This window comes from Branchiostoma floridae, chromosome 10 (genome assembly GCF_000003815.2).
Source record: "Branchiostoma floridae strain S238N-H82 chromosome 10, Bfl_VNyyK, whole genome shotgun sequence".
Lineage (NCBI taxonomy): Eukaryota > Metazoa > Chordata > Leptocardii > Amphioxiformes > Branchiostomatidae > Branchiostoma > Branchiostoma floridae.
Window position 1 is genome coordinate 9,476,506 of NC_049988.1, and position 20,361 is coordinate 9,496,866.

General features: G+C 39.6%; 2 protein-coding genes across 2 annotated transcripts; both read right to left on the reverse strand.

Annotated features, from left to right (window-relative positions):
• Positions 1-8,235: 8,235 nt before the first annotated feature.
• LOC118424084 (protein LSM12 homolog A-like) lies at positions 8,236-13,298 on the reverse strand. The gene is made up of 5 exons (XM_035832573.1): positions 13,111-13,298; positions 11,914-12,044; positions 11,288-11,397; positions 10,523-10,649; positions 8,236-9,221 (listed from the first exon to the last, which is right to left on the reverse strand). The coding sequence occupies exons 1-5, from the start codon at positions 13,253-13,255 to the stop codon at positions 9,171-9,173; spliced, it is 564 nt and encodes a 187-aa protein (XP_035688466.1). The 5' UTR covers positions 13,256-13,298; the 3' UTR covers positions 8,236-9,170.
• Positions 13,299-15,160: 1,862 nt separating this feature from the next.
• LOC118424077 (glutathione S-transferase A-like) lies at positions 15,161-19,384 on the reverse strand. Its single transcript, XM_035832557.1, has 6 exons — positions 19,162-19,384; positions 17,551-17,616; positions 16,801-16,944; positions 16,314-16,376; positions 15,640-15,768; positions 15,161-15,300 (listed from the first exon to the last, which is right to left on the reverse strand). Exons 1-6 carry the CDS (start codon positions 19,318-19,320, stop codon positions 15,217-15,219), a joined length of 645 nt encoding a protein of 214 aa, XP_035688450.1. The 5' UTR covers positions 19,321-19,384; the 3' UTR covers positions 15,161-15,216.
• Positions 19,385-20,361: the final 977 nt, after the last annotated feature.

The window sequence follows — 20,361 nt, forward strand, 5'->3', positions numbered from 1 at the left end:
CCGATCTGAACTGAACACATGTTTTGTCTCTTTCTATCCGTGCCCTTGTACTACAGACCTGAATGCGGATTCTACTGGGGAAGGGGCTGGGGAGGGTGCTAGTCAGTTACTCTCCAAGCAGAGGTTAGACTCCAGCTGTTTTTGACGTTTTTAGGCGTTTGTATTGGGCTTTTTAGCCGCAAGACATCGACAAAACGGTACAAAATAGAAAGCCCGGTAAAAACGCATATAAAACGTCCAAAAATAGCCGGAGCCTAACCTCTGCTTGGAGAGTTATAGTCGGTGTCTTCCGTGAGGGACAGTGACAACTGAACGGTACACCTGTACACCGCTGGAGGCGAAACAAACCATCTCTACTCTATGAAGACCTCTTGGTAAGTATAAATCACAGCTACATTCTCTCTGAAGCAATGTACGTAAGGTGCTGGAAGGGTAGAGATATCGTCGTTTGTTTTTATTTTGTGTGTGTAGAGAATACAACAAAAGTAAATCTAGTGTAAAGCTTCTATTTTGCTGCAAAGTGGAAAATTTGTCATGAAAACATCACTTCAAGGCCTAAACCATACGTTCCCAGCGAAAGTACATACCTAAATGCATTTTGTTACATTATATTATTACTATCAGCTAGTAGTATAGAAACAACAGCTAATAATTGGTCCGTACAAAACGTTATAAATGTCACACAATAACTTTTTATATTCTAACATTATGGTCTATACGGCTGTAGAACTTACCACTGGACGAGTGCCGACCCAGTTAAAGCCGATACCAGGTTGATATGTCAGATTATATAGCGTCATTAAACACTACAGGAAAACCTCCGGGGTTACTGATCGTGTCGGGGTACTATATCATAGTCAGGGTAATAAATCTGTACAGATAGTAACCGCATGGCCATACGTGTTGTGGTATAATTGATAAAAGTCAAATCAAATCAAATTAAAGTTGGAACTGTGCGTCTTAGCCTGGATACCAGACTGTTTCCAGGGCATATACAGCCCAACTCCTCGGTTCTAGGGCCAAAATGCCCCTACGGAAATTTTACAGCAGGCTGAGTTAGACCCTAATACTATTGAGGTCGGGCCAGGGTCTGGTATCCAGGCTAGGGGGCTTTTAAGACATATTTTTACTAATGCAAATACATGGGAAAAACGTTTGTGATTTTTTCAGAAGCTTGATGGGGTAATAATAAGGTTTGTACATGTGACGTTCGCTTGGAGATAAATACGTTGCAGTGTGTTAGATGCATAGTGTCGTATTTCTATGTCCAATCTAAAATGTAACAAATCATTAGAGTGAATTTATGTATGTATATGTAGGTAGTCGTTATGTAGAGTTGATGAAGTAAGGCCAGTTGATTTGATTATATGGATGACATCCTCTGGGAACTCAAAAACTGATGCGAGTCCGCGAATACAAAAAAATGTCTTCATTATGAAGTGGTCAGGAACAAATTGAACAAATGACTAAACACACAGAATATGGTATACCGAACAATAGATTCTTCATTTTTGTTCTTTCACATCTTCTTACACTGACATAAGTATACGTTCTCCGATATTTGACTTTGCAATCTACGGCATTTATTTGCTTTATATTGCAGCTGCTTTGTGCGATTAACAGTATGGATGGATTTGTTTCTTTGGGAACGGCCGAAAATTTATGCGCACGCGGATGTCATCCATACAATCAAATCATAATGGCCTATTCTAAAATGTACCAAATCATTCAAGTGAATGTATGTATTTGTGTAGTAAGTCATTAACTAGAGTAATCCTCGCTGGCGTACAGAGACGGTGGAACGACAGATGGATGACAAGAAATGGAAACATTATTCATAAGGTTCTGATGGGCCTGAGACCACTGTACATTAAATATAAACAACATCTGAAACATTGATTCTGACATATAAATCAACGTGTTCAGACCACCTGTGTATCTATGGAAGATGTATCACAACATATGAACAGTAATTCTACGCATAAGTACGTTGTACAAACTGATACGTTCGTACTCGACAAGTATATCAATATCCACTGATTTGGAGTACAATCATGAAGGTTTCTCATTAGGAATATGAATTTGTCTCTGTTACTTAGGTGTATAAAATAGGGACAGAAAGGTTCCAGTTCTATCAGTGTATAAAATTAAACTCTCTCTCTCTCTCTCTCTACATTCTAGTACAAAATGCTGTCAATCTTTTTTCTATGTGGATTGCAATGTTGTTAATAGGCATCTATTTGGTTAGGGATGCACTTGGCTGTATAAATGAATTCATAATTATATGTAACCAAATTTGTGGATAACCGTTTTCATACTGTCACGATTGAGTGTATTGGTGACAAAAGCAGTAACAGTATATCAACATCGTTTTGTGTTGAAAAAGCATTCTTGAAGTATTACACTCAACATATTTTTTCAGAAAATCGTAGAATGAAAATATCGCCTATTGGAGAGTTTTCTGCCGGTACACTATCTTGATATTATGGCTGATGATTATTACTCAGAATAAACACATTAAAATATTGCATGGTAAATCTCAATGTTTATAGTCTTTATTGTGTGACTGAGTGTCCTTTTATGGCTCCCTGTGTTGCATATGATCATCAACATAATTTTTCCAAATCACACTTCGAGTCAAAACCCACAAGTGAAAGAGACCGTCTGTGGTAGAAGCTGTATAAAACATTTAGTTCCGGTATAGGTTAGAAGCAAATAGGTTAGAATCTGGCATTGACTGGGGTAAAAAGAATCGTATGGGCCATGGTAGAGGTACAAGATGTGTTTGATGAAATGTAACTAGAAGAAAGTAAAATCAAACATTATCATTCAGCATTTCTCTTACGGTTCAACCTCAGCTTTCCTAAGAAACTTTAAGCTTTTTGGAGTGACTCAAGCGCCCCCATACCACGATGCACAGTAATCACATGACCACTAAAGCAGACTTTACAGCTTGTCATGATTGACAAAAATTGAAACTGTCATTCTAACAACATGTAAGACAGTACAGAAACCCAGGGTGTCAAGCCTTGTATTTACTTTCTCTCTGAAATTTTTTATTGTGGTTGACTGTGTGGTGAATTTTATCAAACTAAACGAATATAAGAGTATAACGTCAGTATTCCAGCAAAAAAAGTTACTTTATTACTCTGATAAATTATTCTTTATCACACCAGTGCAACATTCTACACGCAAAGGTATTTTTTTCGATAAAATAACTGCAGTGCAGCCAAATCCACGTGGATAGATTATGATAATGCTACCATGGCATTCACTGTACATGTCCATTCAATAGCACACACAACACTGACAAGAAATCCTTTATATCAGGAGATATGTTCGTCCAGATGATTGTGCACGTGGTACAAACTAGATCAACAAAGCTAAGCGCACCAAGCGCCACCTACGACCTAGGTTATATTGCACTCTTAAATGATCCACACACCGTACAGTATTTTGAGACGAAATTTTGATTTATTGATAATAAAACGGACAAAAGACCACAATAGCAGCCAATTGTCACACAGCTGCACATATAGAAATTGAAATTTGGACGGAGCAGCTTTTCAGTAAGCGACAATTTACAGGAATGTACACTAGTCTACTTGTACTAGTTAAATGCGAAGGAGACATACCATCTATGACCTAATCCCCCATTGTTTTACTTTTGAAATGTCTTAAAATTTGTCCTTCCTCACTTTTAATGGTCACAATATCGAAATCAAAGCCCCAAAAGGCTCCAGAAGTGAAAACCCTATGCGATCCTTTCGCGATTTCCCCATTCCCGAAAAGACCGAAATTTGGCAATTTGGCGGCCGTCTTAGTCACTTTTGCAGTGACGGCCAGGAGCGGTACTGCAGGTTAGGCTCTCATGGGGGTTATAGTCCTGTCTAGTAAAAGTGTAAATACATAAAGCCATTAGACGTACACTCAATGAATACTTTCTCATACAATTCCAGAGATATGCACATATATTTAGAATCACCTTTAAGACTATTGAAAATACGAATTGACGTAAAAATTATGGATTTTTAAGTGGCGCTCGAGGAGCCCACCTAACACTGACGAAGCGCCCCCTATATTCAGGGTTACGTCCCTTTTTGTACGTAGTAAGTAATTCAAGGGCATATACGGACATAATTCGCTTTCTTTTGGCAACTATGGTCTTTTCTACAACTGTGCATCCGCTTAAATGATGAATATTTGGACACCAGACCACAAAATGACATAACGAGGACTTAACTGCAAAGTTTACTGAAAACACTGTAATGACTGCACAGTGTGTCCATGTAAGACAATGTTGACTTATATCATCTTTTTGTAACAGAATTCGAAGAGAAGACGTCAAATTTTCGAAACTTGAAAGCGCATTCAATCTCGAATTGCAGACTTAATTTCAAAGCCTTGATCTTCTTTTCTTTGTGTACAGTCACCAGGCTTAGACTCAATGAATACTTTCTCAAACGGTTTTAGAGACATGCACATATTTTTAAGATGACATTTAAGGCTATTTAAAATACGAGTTGACATAAAATTATGGACTTTTTTAAGCGCCACACGAAGAGCCCACCTAACACACTGACCGGCTAGCGAAGCGCCACCTTTATTCAGGGTTACATCCCTTTTTGTACTAAAGAAGTAATTAAAGGATATATATGGACATTATTTGCTTTCCTTTGACAACTTTGGCCTTTTCTCCAACTGTTCATCCTTGTAAACGATGAATATTTGGACACCAGACCAAATGTCCATTCAATAGCACACACAACACTGACAAGAAATCCTTTATATCAGGAGATATGTCCTTCCAGATGACTGTTACAAACTAGATCATACATTGTTGTTTCAGAAGATACAATGTTTTGTTAGCAAAAACTAAGCCCACCAAGCGCCACCTACGACCCAGTCTATATTGCACTGTTAAATGATCCACACACCTTACAGTATTTTGAAACTAAATTTGATGTATTGACTAATAAAACGGACAAAACACCACTACATCAGGCAGGTGTCTTCTCGCTGCACATAATAGGATTGAAATTTGAACGTGGTTGCCTTTCAGTAAGCGACAATTTATAGGAATGTACACTAGACTACTTGTATTAGTTGAATACAAAGGAGACACGCCATTTATGACCTATAATCCCCCATTGTTTTACTTGTGAAATGTCTTAAAATTTGTCCTTCCTCACTTTTAATGGTCACAATATCGAAATCAGAGCCCCAAAAGGCTCCAAAAGTGAAAACCCCATGCGAGCCTTTCGCGATTTCCCCATTCCCGAAAAGACCGAAATTTGGCAATTTGGCGGCCGTCTTAGTCACTTTTGCAGTGACGGCCGGGAGCGGTACTGCAGGTTAGGCTCTCATGGGGGTTATAGTCCTGTCTGGTAAAAGTGTGAATACATAAAACCATTAGACCTACACTCAATGAATACTTTCTCAAACAGTTCCAGAGACATGCGCGTATATTTCAAACGACCTTTAAGACTATTGAAAATACGAATGGACATAAAATTTATGGATTTTTAAGTGGCGCTCGAGAAGCCTACCTAACACCGCCATCGGCTGACGAAGCGCCCCCTATATTCAGGGTTACATCCATTTTTGTATATAATAAGTAATTCAATGATATGTATGGACATCATTCGCTTTCCTTGGCAATTTTGGTCTTTTCTACAACTGTTCATCCACTTAAATGATGAATATTTAGACACCAGACCACAAAATGGTATAGAGAGGACATAACTACAAAGTTTACCGGAAACACTGTATCATGTCTCTAATAAAGACAATGCTGGCTTAAATCACCTTCCTGTATAAGAGAAGGGACGACGAATTTTAATTTCGAACCTTGAAAGGACGTTCAATCTAGAATCACAGCCTTACAGGGATAAGACAAGATGCCGTCGTTACGTACATGTACGAAATCAATTCCAAAGTGTTGGTATTCTTTTGTTTGTGTACAGTTTTAGATGTTGTAGATAGCAACAATTGTTACAAAAAGAAACATTTAGGAAAGATAACAAGCCCACGGCTTAAGTTTTTCCTTCTCATTGTCATATTTGTTCTGGCATAGTAGCGGCAACGTTGAGCGTGTATTGTATTCAACATCTATCAAAAGGGGCAGAAACAGAAGTAAAAGACCATTGAAGCTGCTAGGAAAAACACACGTGTTTTACTTTAGCAGTAATATATTGTTTTAAAAGTCAGAATACAGAAAAGCAATTGGAACTTGAATTGTTATCTGTGTTACATAGGTTGGTGCATCCCTCTAATATGCCTAGTTCGCAGTCTGGGATTGAACTTGTTTCAAAATCAATTTTTTGTTTGTTTTGTTTCTCTACAAACAGTTAATTAATATGGGATTGTAGTTGTTGCTTTTTCATCCGGTGTTTTCTTTAGCTAGCTATAGTTTACATAATTACACGAACAATATACAATGTGCAGGCATGCCCTTGTTTACATCATTTTGTGGTGCGGTGTCCAGATGTGCCTTTAATACATACTCGTATGCGGCTGGCCTGTTGAGGAAAAGGACAGGCTGATTATGGATTAATAAAGTTCACATATGGCCTTACTAAAAACGTACACAAACTGATGTAAACATAAATGTAGGAGGCGCTTCGCCGGGCGGCTAAAGTGTTGCATAGGGTCCTTGTCAGACCTTGCAATGTCACCCTTTATAAGTCAACGTATCTGACTGGAACTCTTACAAATATTTTTAGATGTACATGAAGGTTTCAAGACCTATTAGAGAAAGTTTCGTTGTCACTAGACCCGATGCCTTCTTTTTACATTTTAGAAGACGACACTATATACCCTATGAGAGCCTAATCTGCAGTACCGCTCCCGGCCGTCCCCGCAAAAGTGGCTTAGAAGACCGTCAAATTGCCAAATTTCGGTCTTTTCGGGAATGGGGAAATCGCGAAAGGCTCACATAGGGTTTGAAGTTCTGAGGCTTGGTCGACTTTTATTTCGAAAATGGGACGATATGAAAGGAGGAATAAAAATATTTTAACAACCTCAGAAATATCACAATGACATATCGGGTCATAAATGATATGTTTTCTGCGCATTTCACCAATAGAAGTTGCCAAGATGACATTTCTGTAAACTGTTACTGTCTTGATGGTTATCACTTGAAATTTTAATTGTTTTGTGGAACAAGAAGACATTGAGTCAGTGCAAAGTGTTTTTGTCTATTTGTCTACTAATAGAATCAATTGTGAAAACAAAATGCTTTAACGGTGCATTATAACTGTGGGCGCTGGGGGAGCGGTTTCTGAGCTGATTTAACGGGTAAAAATTATTCTAGGATCCCGCTGACGTAAAACGATAAATTCCAATTTAGATTTCGTTTTATATATAAGCTCTTGATTTGGAATGCTACAAAGTCATGATGATGACTTTTAACAATTGAATATTCCATAAATAGACACTTCAGACGATTGTAGCTGTATTGTTCTAAACGGCGCGAAAGACTAGCGCATGTCGTTGTACAAGTAAGAAAACAGAATTTCACAATAGCGCCTTGGTTATATCGTCTTACAACCTTCATAAAGAACGAAACAACAGATTTTCTTTTGAAATGATACAGCAACAATGTCGTTACCTCTGCTGCACGAGCTGCATACCTTCCACTCAACCTATTCCGCCGTCATAAACTGTCGACACCTGTTCGTAATTGGACGGTATTGAAGCGCCCCCTATTGATGCATGACGGTACCCCAGTCTGGGAGTTCCTGACAGTGTACTGCTTAGGAGCGCCACCCAGTGACGGCAGATGATAATGCAGATAGAGACTAATTGAATAAGCCTAGGACGCTTTTACGTGGGGAATAAGTATTTGTAGATATACTTCAAAGAATATACAGATTAACTTAATGACTGCACTGTAGATTTCTTCCGCTAGATGTCAGTACTTCAAGGCTGCAGAAACAGACAGCCAAGAAATCGTGGCCTCTTTAGCATCATCTCATCAGGGAGTGTAGGGAAATGTTTGAATTTTGATCTTCATGACCTCAGAAACCAGCAGGTAGAGTAACTTGAGTGAAATCCCTGCATTTCTAATAAAACAAAATAATTCTAAACAGTATGTTCAATGAGTTCTTCTGATGCTCACTTTTTCCCAATCATTTCAAACTTCCATCCACCTTCACCAAAATACCATACTCATTATTTTCAACCTCACTCTCTGTTTGGCTATAGGGGAGTGAAATTAACACAGCAGATCTCCTGTTACAGGGAACTTAATAAAAGTTTTATTCATCATATTCAGTAAAACATTGTATAAACAAAATACCCAATGGGTGAAAATCTTCATACAAGTTCCTAATACGTTTGTACTTAGCAAATTGTCAAACGGATTTTCCCTTGTTTTTCTGTGTTGTCATGAGAAAAATGACTCTTTCCCCGATAAATGTAACATCAACTGTGTCTTAAACAGCCAATCGGAACGTATGCTAAAGAAAGTGCTGTATACAAAATTGACAGGGAAAGAAATGGTTTGCTATGTTAAGTATGTAGTGTATCTGGTACTCAGGAAAAGAGAATGTGTTCTGGACAAAATCAGTACTACATTTGAACCTTCTTGGGCCAACTGATGTACTGTGCCTTTTGTTGAAAAAGGTCATCAGGATGGTAACAAGAGGTTAAAGGTCATAGACTGAAGGGCAAGGAAACTGTGATTTGGATTGGTGTAAATCGAATGTACATTAAAATTGGTCTATTCCTGTGTTCTATATTTGGGACTTTAATATGATTATGTCCACATATAACAAGGGGGGAATGAGAGTAGATAGATCTGCAATAATTGGAATTAATAATCTTGAAGGCAAATATCCAGCATCTTTTTTTCTACATGTACATCCCCAACATTTCTCAGTGGAAATTTTAGATCACAAAAATTGTTGGCATTTCCGATGTATCATGATTGATTTAAGCTAAAATTGGACATCTAAACACATTCATCATATGTAATATTGAAAGAATCCAAATTGGTAATAAAACGACATGTTGGCATCGATGTACCGTCTTTTAAGAAACTGTTGGAGACTAGATTGGTTGTCCGGGAAATATCTCTACCCCTACGTTGATGTGAACCAGGATGTGACTTGGCCTGGCTGATGTACTGGCTGTACCTGTGGTCGTAGCTGTGGTCGTAGCTGCCCTTATGAAGAGTTTGTCTGGGGAAGTTGCTGTTCCTTGATGTACTTCTCAACCTATCGATGAATGAAAAAAAAAAAGCAAACAAACAGACATTATTACATCCAAAAATAATTTCATCAGGTTGGTAGAATATAGGATAGAGGAGGATTCTTTTACGGTGCTTTTGTGACGATAACACAACCCCAAACGTACTAGTAGCTAAGGGGTATCCACCCTTGTCACGGTTCATGGAAGTCAAACTGAGTGGGACGAGGGGGGATACAAACTCAGCCACGTTTGGGATTGTGTTCTCGACACAAAAGCGCCACCTACATATAGAGGCGAGAAGCAGAACTCCAGTTAGAAGCTATGAGGAAGGTGTCTGAGAGTCATTGAAACAGAAGCAAAGTAAGTGCATACTGGCTGTTTGAAAGAATCCTCCTATATAAGACATTGTTACAGTTATAATCTCTTTGAATAGATACTATAAAATCACATAGTCATAGTAAGAAGAATATTTAATAATTTGTTTCACCAGGAACTTGTTTTAGCTGTAATAATACATCATGTAACAGTTACGCTAAAACAAGTTTGAGAACGTTGTGCAACACCATGCAACAAGAAAGAGTCTACCTTGATAGAATATTATCTTTAAAACCAGATTTGCAAATTGGTTTTGTCAAATGCAGTGAAAATTAAAAAAATTAGCATGTCAGATCACAAGTTTATGTCTCTTGCCATTGCTTGCTGTTTACCATTTTTGCTAGGGTCAATCAGCTAACCGGAAAATCCATGATTTTCTTCTTAGGCCACAGCAAGTAAATCTTATGGATGACATCAGCGCGCGCATTAATTTTAGTCTGATTTCAGAAAAAAAACAAGAATTTTTTTCTTCTGCAGGGATGGTCAACATGACGATAAAGTACCAAAATGAGCAAATATGTTGTATTGTAGCCTAATAATTGTACTTGGAGAAGTAATACTTGCGATGTACCCAGGGCTGTAGCTGTAGAAATGAAACTTATTGGACAGTTGTAAAAGTGACACTAATATGGAAGCCATTTGTTGGTGATGCCAGTCTACCACACTAGTGTCACTTTTACCACACCAATACATGTCTTGAATACAGGAATGAATACCTAATTGGCTCTGATACTATGTTTTTGTCCCTTTAATTCTTGTTACAACATTCATCACAACTTTATGGTGCCTATTTTTGAAAATGTAGCCATCTTGTTTTTTTCATCCATCTTGTTTTTTTTCCGCCCTATCGCACTAATTTTGCAGTATGCAGAGGATGTCATCCATAAAGTTTACATGCTGTGGCCTTAGGCCTAATTAACAGGAAATCTAGGAAGAAGAGAAAGAGACTGACAATTTTGCGGACTTGTGCCAGGGCCTGCCCCTCCTTCCCCTTGCAGTTCTCCAGACCGTAGGGCGGAGATATGACAACATCGTCCAAAACTACTATGTCTTTGTCTTTCCATCGCGTCTCACTTATCCTGGAAGGGAAGAAAACACAATTAGTTACCATCTTCAGCATTAGCAAATAGAGTTTAAACAACATATGTTGACCTACAAATAGAGAAATAGCTTTTCTTATATTTCTGTGTATCACTAAAAACATCTGATCAACAACAGTAATGTCCTTTTTACACATTTGCTTACTTTGTTACTTTGTTATTGTTGACCATTGCTTCACCCACTGAGAAAAACGTTTTGTGTGTTGTCTTCAAGTAACTCTGTCTGTGGAGACTGGTGACTCATGTTTTGTGTAAAGAGACACTGGGATTGACACTGAGGACTTGGGAGCAGCTATGAAAGTTCGAGTTCTATGTTTTGTTTTGTGTATAGTGTCATGTTTTGTGTATAGTGTTGAAAAATTAACCACTCACGTTTTGTGTATAAAGTTGAGCGATTAACCACTCACGTTTTGTGTATAGTGTTGAAAAATTAACCACTCACGTTTTGTGTATAGTGTTGAAAAATTAACAACTCACGTTTTGTGTATAGTGTTGAAAAAATAACCACTCACGTTTTGTGTATAGTGTTGAGCGATTAACCACTCACGTTTTGTGTATAGTGTTGAAAAAATAACCACTCACGTTTTGTGTATAGTGTTGAAAAATTAACCACTCACGTTTTGTGTATAGCGTTGAAGAGTTTCTGTCCCTCGGGGCTGACTCCGATGCCGATCAGGTTCACGGCTTTCCACTTCTCGCTGCATTCGTGCCTCGCCCGAGCTTCGAGCTGGAACGGTAAACAGAGGATCATTGAGTGGAGTTATTTAGCATTTAAAACTTAAAGGTTTCATTTTCATTTACTTACTCAGTCACATGTTCTACCTGCATAACGTTATGTCACGGCAGCAGTGGATTGTTTATTGTTCATTCCTTGACAAACACTGATGCTGTTCAGTCGAAAATTTGGGTGAGTCCAATTTTGTGTTGGATATTCCAGTTAAACTAGTTCTATAATGCTGCTTCTATAAATACTTGTCTGTTACCGGTAAAAACGTATGACAGTGCAGGATTCGAACCATAACTTTCTGATCCTGGAGCAGCATAATCAGTTATAGTCACCAAATATGCACACTTTATATATACAAATGTAGTTCAAAACTACATTTTGTACCTTTATTTTCAACATTCTGGTCAAAAAGCTGTATATAAAAGTTATCCAAAGTTTCCATACACATGCATAACATAGAACAGTATATCTACATGTGTACATGAAACAGTAAAACAGTATGGAAGTCTTACTTACCTTCTGAAAGTTGAGAACTGGAAGAGCGGGTGGCGGTTCGGTACACTCGTGCACGACGTCCACGTGAGACACCAGCGCCAGGTTCACGATTCGCACATCATGGCGGTCGGGCCCCTTACCGGACGGAGATTCTCAAGCACCACGTTAAGGATTGACTGTGTTTTTAAACTTAAAGCTGATGATTTTAAACTTTACAAAGGAAAGTAAAGACCATAAAAACTTAATGTAGCATATGTTTCTACTTTTGGATACACTTAACTCAATACTAATTACTATGTCTATTGTGGCATTTCATGGCTTTCAAGCAAGGAGAAATCAATTACTGTATAATGTTGAAAATTTTGTTGTGGTTTTATTTTTGGGTTGTTTTGTGGCGATCTCTCCAACCACGATTTCATGACAATGTAAATATGCATCCCAATTCCCGTGTGCTAAAGAATTGTTTACGAGACAAAACCACCACAAAAGTAAATGCATTCACAGTAAGTGTTACACTTCAACATACTACATGTAATAGTAATACTCAATATATTCAGACAAAGAGTGGACAAATAAACCTCTTCAGAAGTTGACACAGGTCATATATGATCAGGCTTGTGGCTGATAACCCTTACGTAATCAAACAAAGGGAACAGCAGAATTTTTGTCTTCAACAAAAATACCTGTCTGCCTTATATACGTGCAAATCTTATACTTTGCTTGTAATAATGAATTATGCAAATTATTCAAAATACCAAAGAAGACAACTATAGCTAGAAACGGAAACATCGTTACCGATGAGCACGATTTTGTAAGGTTTGAAATAAAATATCGATACATTGCTATATGAAAGTCACATATGCATAGGCAAGGCAAGGTTTTATCAAATCTGCTTGGAAAAATACTAGTAAATTTTCTCAAGCCCCCCCCCCCCCCCGGCCTCCCTCCCTTCCCAACACATGGAATTCCACAAATGAACAAGGTATACAAAACCAAACGTTTGCCATAAATACCATCGTATTTTCATGTTTTGTAGCATTTTGAAAATGAGACATACTCCATCGATTGCAGCTAGCTATACATCGTGGATTAAAATCATATAATAAATTTGCATGAAAGAGTTAATCGTTGTGTGACCCGAGCAAAAGCGGTCAAACCCCACACTTCACCGCCCACATTTCCGGACATTTTTGCGCTCTCGGAGAAATCAAAGGATACTGATTGCGAGCATCTTAGACGGAGGATCGAAGGCCACGACTTCTCCTTGTATATTCTGTCCCAGACAAGTGGTACAAGAGACGGAAGAGCCGACACTGAACGTGAAGTAATCGCCTGGACCTGGAGCCGCCATTTTGATGAGCATCTCGCCGGGAATGAAGTGCGCCTGCGCCGTGACCTGCTATCTGGGTCACAAGTAGTATCGTATGTGCAGTCGAACCGCAGGTCACCGTAGAACGCGTTATTCTCTGAAATACGGCTTACGCCGGGTCACGGACTGACCCCACTGCATGGGTGTAAACAACAGCTTATTTTGCAACAAAGACACCTTAGATATACATAATGTTTATACTTTTTCGTATCTACATGATTTGCCCAGCACAGCCAAGTGGATATTTATTGCATTGCAAAAGATCAGCCAACGTTGTGGCCCCTCAAAAAAAAGCAATTTTCGGTCTCTGTATTTGTGATTATCTTTTCTCCAGTTGGCCGGGACACACTCAGTTTTGTCCACAGTCGGACAGTCCAGTTCCTCACCTTTACATTGATACCAAACTTCAAGGGCAAATTTGAGGAGAAACGGTTTTGCCCCCAAATTAACTGCGAACATGCGCAAATCACAGTGGTGAAGTTTCAGTCTGGTTGTAGCTACCCAAGCACACTACCCTGCGGACGGACCCAATTTTTATACATTTCGCATTGTGTCACAGACCTCATTAATTGGTACAAGAATCTGAATGGGTGTGGCTGTCATATGCAATATAATAAGTGGCATGATGATAATCAAACACATATAGACACAGAGTTTTAGTACAAAGTAAGAGTTTTTAAGATTCATCATATTTTGAGTCAATCTGTTTCGAACTCCTGGTCCGAACCTGGGTTCGAACGGTGGAACCCAGCCGGTACGTTCCATGTTCGTGCCGCGGGGGGCAGGCCTAATGTTGCAAGTTCAACCAGCATTTGGAAAAGTTGATATAACTAACGGCTCAAGTCTTGCCGTCGCAAATAGATTTCGGGAAGCCCACCAAAATAAAACTAACATTATCCAGAAGCCAGAATAAGTAGGATTCATGTGCAAGCGTAATGATGTCAAAACATCATGGCTGAGTTTTGTAAAGCATAGTGAAAGATCAGTGTGTGCGGTTTCTCATTCGAAAAAAGACGCCGGGGAATTTGACATGGCTGTAGTTTTTTTGGGGGCAAAACCGTTTCTCCTCAAATTTGCCCTTGAAGTTTGGTATCAATGTAAAGGTGAGGAACTGGACTGTCCTACTGTGGACAAAACTGGCTGTGCCCCGGCAAACTGGAGAAAAGATAATCACAAATACACAGACCGAAAATTGCTTTGTTTCGGGGGCCACAACGTTGGCTGAACTTTTGCAATGCAATAAATATCCACATGGCTGTGCTGGGCAAATCCTGTAGATGTGAAAAAGTATAAACATTATGTAGGTCTGAGGTCTTTTTGTCGCACAACAGGCAGTTGTTTATACGCATGCAGCGGGGTCAAACCAGGACAAACTGCGTTCTGGCTTATGACCTGTCCAGAGAACCTGCGCAGAACATGATGCGCATAGAGCTCTGCGGTTCGACTGATCGTATGTGTAAAGTGTGTAACTTTACGGAGAAGGGACTTAAATTCTCGTCTCAAGTTTCATCCACCTTCTTGTGCAGCCAGGGTACATATCTGAGTAAAACGTGCTCGAGGCACATCTCCGAACACGGGACCCCCATTTTCCCGAAAGACGGGATACAGTCACAGTCTTTACCTTGGACTAAAATTGGATTCAAACTTGGGTCTTCTTTTTAATTACGAGGGGAGATCAATGCGTTCTCGGCCTCACCCAGAAATAATAATCAAAACTCAAATTTCAAGGCAGAAATTCGTAGTATGGAGCTTTTTATCAATATCCTCTAAATCAAAAATCATTGCAGTCATTATTTCCCTGCGTCATACCAATCACAAAAGACATTTACCTGACGGTCTTTATTAAGGGTCATCGGAAGTAATTCGTAACTGATTGTACATATTTCATACATTTAAAAAAAAAATTATAATCGAACTCCTCGAGGGACTGAAAAGTTCTGGTCTTGCTCCTTATTTCACAGGTTTTTGAAGATTCCACTGGGCGACGTTTTACCCCAGTATGCCGGCCAGGATGTTTTAACAGACGGTCGCTCCCGCACCTGTAAAGTACAGAAGGAAAATTCATTCACACCGCAAAAGGAGAAGAATAAAAACCATGTGTGCATTTACGTATTATGTTATAGGTTGGTATGATACCATATTCGAGTTCTTTAGTATCACCAGAGAAAAAAAAAGTATCATATACAGTGACAAGCAAATGAATGTTTAAGATGTGTGCAATGATTTTTAGCCTACAGTACGTAGGAAAGACATCCATTTGTTTCGAAATTCTTCCTGTCGTTGTTGTTGTTGTGTCATGAATATATCAAGAGACATACTCAAGTTCCACTATTGTCGAACCGAATCAAAAAAAGTGAAATCTAAGCCAATGTCCTTACCATGTTGTAGTAAGTTGCTAGTTTAGGATATTTTCCGTCGAGATTTGTCCCCTCCCACACCAGATAGGCTAGAACTGGGAAGAACACAACATCCGCCATGGTGAAGTCCCCACCAGTAATGTACGATCCCTAAAAATTACAACGAAACGTTAAAGAAATGACCTAGCCTGGTATCCAGCCGTATTATAGCTCTCGAATCTCTTCTATCCTCTCCGCAAATACGCATTTGTGGAGGGGGCAGAAGTGATTTGGGAGCTATGATACGGCTGGGTACCAGGCTAGAAATGACCATCATTTACGTACCACGCGTACGTGAAAAGAAAGTCAAAACAGGGCTATTGGGAATGAAATGACGAGAAAGATAATTGTGCTATATATGAAGGAAAAGAAAAGGAAAGCTGAAAGCCTCAAATTCCCCCAAGTCTTGATCGTGGGTCCTAAGTAAAGTCTTATGTTTCTAGATTTGCCACTTTAATACCCTATATCATGTGTGAATCGGCTTGAAGTATGGCCGAAAAAAGAGCTAGTGTAGAATATGTTGGAGATGGTTCCTTGAAAGAGTAAGAGAGAAAGATGTTTCTGTTGTGTTGTGGCGTACATGTAGGCATATGAAATGTATCTGACAAAAGCGATAAATTTGTCACGATGCACATGCTCTATTATTATATTGTTACCTGAGTTAGGTAAGCCTCCCAATTGTCGATTTCCTTCGCCAGTTTCTGGTTGTCAGCAGCACCCTACGTGCAGTATAGAAACATGCTTTTCATACTACAGATCAACTTGAAGAGCTATTCTAGTAACAGCATGTTACTACTTGTAGTTTCCCCAGTTTGTTCGCGTCGGTCTGCTAAAAAGCGGCCTTTAGCGAATTATAGCTCAACTGCAGTATTATCAGATCCAATAACATCGATTTCCTATATACAGTACATACACGTATTTCGTCGACTGTTCCTAGCGCGCAGACACACATGCACAGACAAACAGTTACGGACACATACGCACACACACACACACACACACACACACGAACGCGCATGCACATGCACACACACACACTACTGATCACTACTACTAGTACTATTTAACATACCAACACACACACACTAACCCACACACTAACCGACAGGCATTTATCCCGTACTACTGTAACAAAAGTATCACCACATTTTCCGAGCCCTCTTCCTCCCGAACACAGCAGATGGAGGTCGACTCTACCCCGATGGTTTGGGCCTGGAGCATGTGCTGTAAGACAGCTGCCTGCTGGATGACGTCATTTGGTATGAGTGACGTACTCTCAAACGCTTTCTGTGGTGTCAGAGGAATAAAGTTTCAAAAGTTTGGCTATCGGAAGGATTGTTTGTTTGATTCAAACTTTCAGTAGAGGAAACATATCGCCGGCTGTTGTTAAACAAGTGATTCTGTCCTTCACCTCAGCCAATCAGAACTTCCTGTTGTTACATTTGGGATTTCCCGCCCAAACAGGGCCTGACAAGAAGGCTTCCGAAGGGTTTGTGACCAGCCACTTGGACAGCGTTTCGGACAGTTCTGGATGTGTTTCAACAAGTCAGCCATGTTGCAGCTCAGCAACGTTTGAGGCAAGATTAGACTTAGACTTGATTGCGAAAGACTAAAATCATAGATATTGTCAACCAACGTTATCAAATACTTGAGAGAGTAACGTTAACGTTATTTCTACACCGTTGTCCAGTTTGACTGCATACATCAGGCCCGGGCTAGGATAGAGGGGTGGGATAACGGCAAATGTTGATAGGATCAAAGTGTTATTGTGTAATCTACAGTGCTATTATTTAATCTATATCGGTTTGAATTGATTGTATTGTCAAGAGCGGAAAAAAGAGTTTTATATTAGACAATATCACCCTGTCAATAGCTTTTGTCTTTTTTACATACCTCCACATACAGACATATGGCCAACGACTCCGTGATCAGCAGCTCCCCATGCGACAGTATCGGGACCTGCAGAAGAAAGGTATGCAGACGTCTAGACCAACTTCGTGCCATTACCCTGACATATCCATGATATCCATAATACTGTAAAATGAAGCTCTACACAATCACTGCGCAATTTTTTCTCGTTTTCTGAACAATATTTGGAATTTTTGATTGTTGTGAGCACTAATCTGAAAGGGAAATATAGCTCACCAATCGAAGCTATATTTTTTCTAGCAAGAATTACCAGAAATTGTAAATCTTTCGACAGATCAGAGGGTGTCATCAGCTTCTGAGTTTACCTCCACAATACGCTCCACCTTGTTCAATTCATTGCAATCTTAATCACCAAGAATTCATTGCAATCTTAATCACCAAGAAGAAATTCATTGCAATCTTAATCACCAAGACCTCTTTCAAACGCAATTCATAAATCAATACAGTACAGTTAACAGATTGCCCTTGTGAGAGATTTGTCTTCCTCGGACAGTTACTTTTTCCCTAATGGACTAGGATGTAGAGCCTCCATGGAAATTCTTGCCACGTGTTTCAAGGTCGTATTATAATAGGTGCCGTGGGGTAGATTCGCGAGAAATGCACTCAGGAGATATGGACAGATCTTCACAACGCCACATTGAACCACAGGGATCTCTCCAGAGTAACATTTTACATCATTCAATTGTTACTGAACCAGTGGGCGTAAGTACTACTTTAAAGAGTGACCTGACCTTGGGGTCAGAGGTCACGATGAAGGTCACGGTCCACTAATGGAGTGTGATACAGCAGGCTATTTGTCACCGGCTGCTGATGGAAGTAGAAGCACGCCTTTACATGTATATTCATCCTCGTATATCGCCATGTAACATCATTGTGTAGTCCGTAATACTTTCCTCACCGTTCGGCAAAATCTTCACTTTGAAAGAGCATCCCATATCATAGAATGTTTGAACTACTTAACAGTTCTGCCACCTCTGAACTCTACTTCCTACCATTCTCTAAGACATGCCAGAATGGCAGGAAGTAGTGAGTGGGACTAGATCTCACTCATGACGGTGTAATTGACAAGATGACCTGTCAACTGTATACGTATGCAGATATGGCAGGGTACGTACATGCAGTTCGGAAGTCACTTCACTAGTACTATTGTAAGCATTTACCGGTTGAACAACTTTGCATGCTTTAAGCAGTACAACACTGCCACGTATTACGCATAGTTGTACACACAGTGTTGTGTCTGCTATTTACAGACAGTGGCAGTGTTTTATTTGACATATTCATGATGACGTCTGAACCCTTCAGTTAATTTAACGAGCAGACCATATCCGCTCAGAACTAGGGCAAGAATATTCAAAAATTCCATATGCTGAAAGAAATCAACTCTTAGTTGCACACCATAACTGTGAGTGACTGCCCTTGTCATAGTGATACGTGTGTGTACGTCTGATAACTTTAAAGTTTAATTCAAAAGCTGAACATAGTTTGGACTACACCATCATTTGTCGAACTCACAAGTTGTGTACCTGGCGCTGATGGGACATTTTAGACATTCAAGACGTTGTATTTTTGTCTCACCTGGCCTCTTGGATTCAGTTTCAAGATTTCTTCTGATTTCAGATCGGCGAATGAGACTTCCTTACTGTTGTAGGGTATCCCCTTTTCCTCCAGAGCGATGAGAACAGACATGGACGGCACACTGCCTGATGCCCAGTACAGACTGACCTCTGACGCCATGTTGTTTTGAGGAAGGTGTGTTTTTTCAGGGACGTGATATGGTGTCCTTGGGATGTTGTTGTCGGGATGTACCAATAGTCTTCTCATTTCAGGAGGAGATTTTTTTTCTACCCTCCCCTTTAGACACCAAGACACAGATTATACTTTCTTTCTTTAGTTGGTCAATACCCGCCAGAGTGTTAATTTGGAACGACACTTAAAGTTATTTGGGAGAGGGGGGCGAGGTTAATACTATAAATGTGTATTCTTGGCAATTTTCACCAATTTCGCTACATGTACGTACTTTTTGTACCACGATTTTGTCTCAATAAAAAAACGTTTTTAAAGATCTTCAAAGTGGAATGTAAACATGTGGTTCACACGCGCACATCAACAAATATGTAACACAGGGATGAGTCAGTATACATGTACAGGTGCTCAGTCAGGTTTTCACAGGACCTCATGTCTTAGTGAAAAATGAACCGTCCCTAGACTGTCTGGGACAAAAGCCAATTACTGAAGGGTAGCCTTAGGCTGACATCATTCGCCCACCTTCTTGGTGCGACCGAAGGTTTGAAGAAGCGCTGATTTGCGATTTTCAATATAGGCCCAGATTCTTTATCAAATGCCAGGTATTGTGTTGTTTTGAACAGCGCGCTAGAATCATTAGTGCCTTCGAGGACACCGAAAGAAAGCAGAATAAAGGCCTGCCTTAGGCACAATCCTGTACGATGGAGCGTCTGCGTGTACAGCATTGTTCAGTCAATTAGGAAAACAGAAAATGACGTGAATCATTCCTTAGATCCACGTGCCGTCCTAACTCGTTCACTCAAGGCCGTGTTGATGTGATTATGTGGATGGCATCCGCTTATCAATTTTCGGCTGTTTTACAACAAAACAAGCTTTCAATAATACTGTATATCGTACAGAGAAGCTGTAAAATGGGAAACATATGCCGTAAATTTAAAAAAAGATAAGTAAAAATGTCTTCAATAACAAGGTAACAAGCCAAGATCGCTGTATTTTGGTAAAATATGAGCTTCATTTTCCCATTTTGAAGCC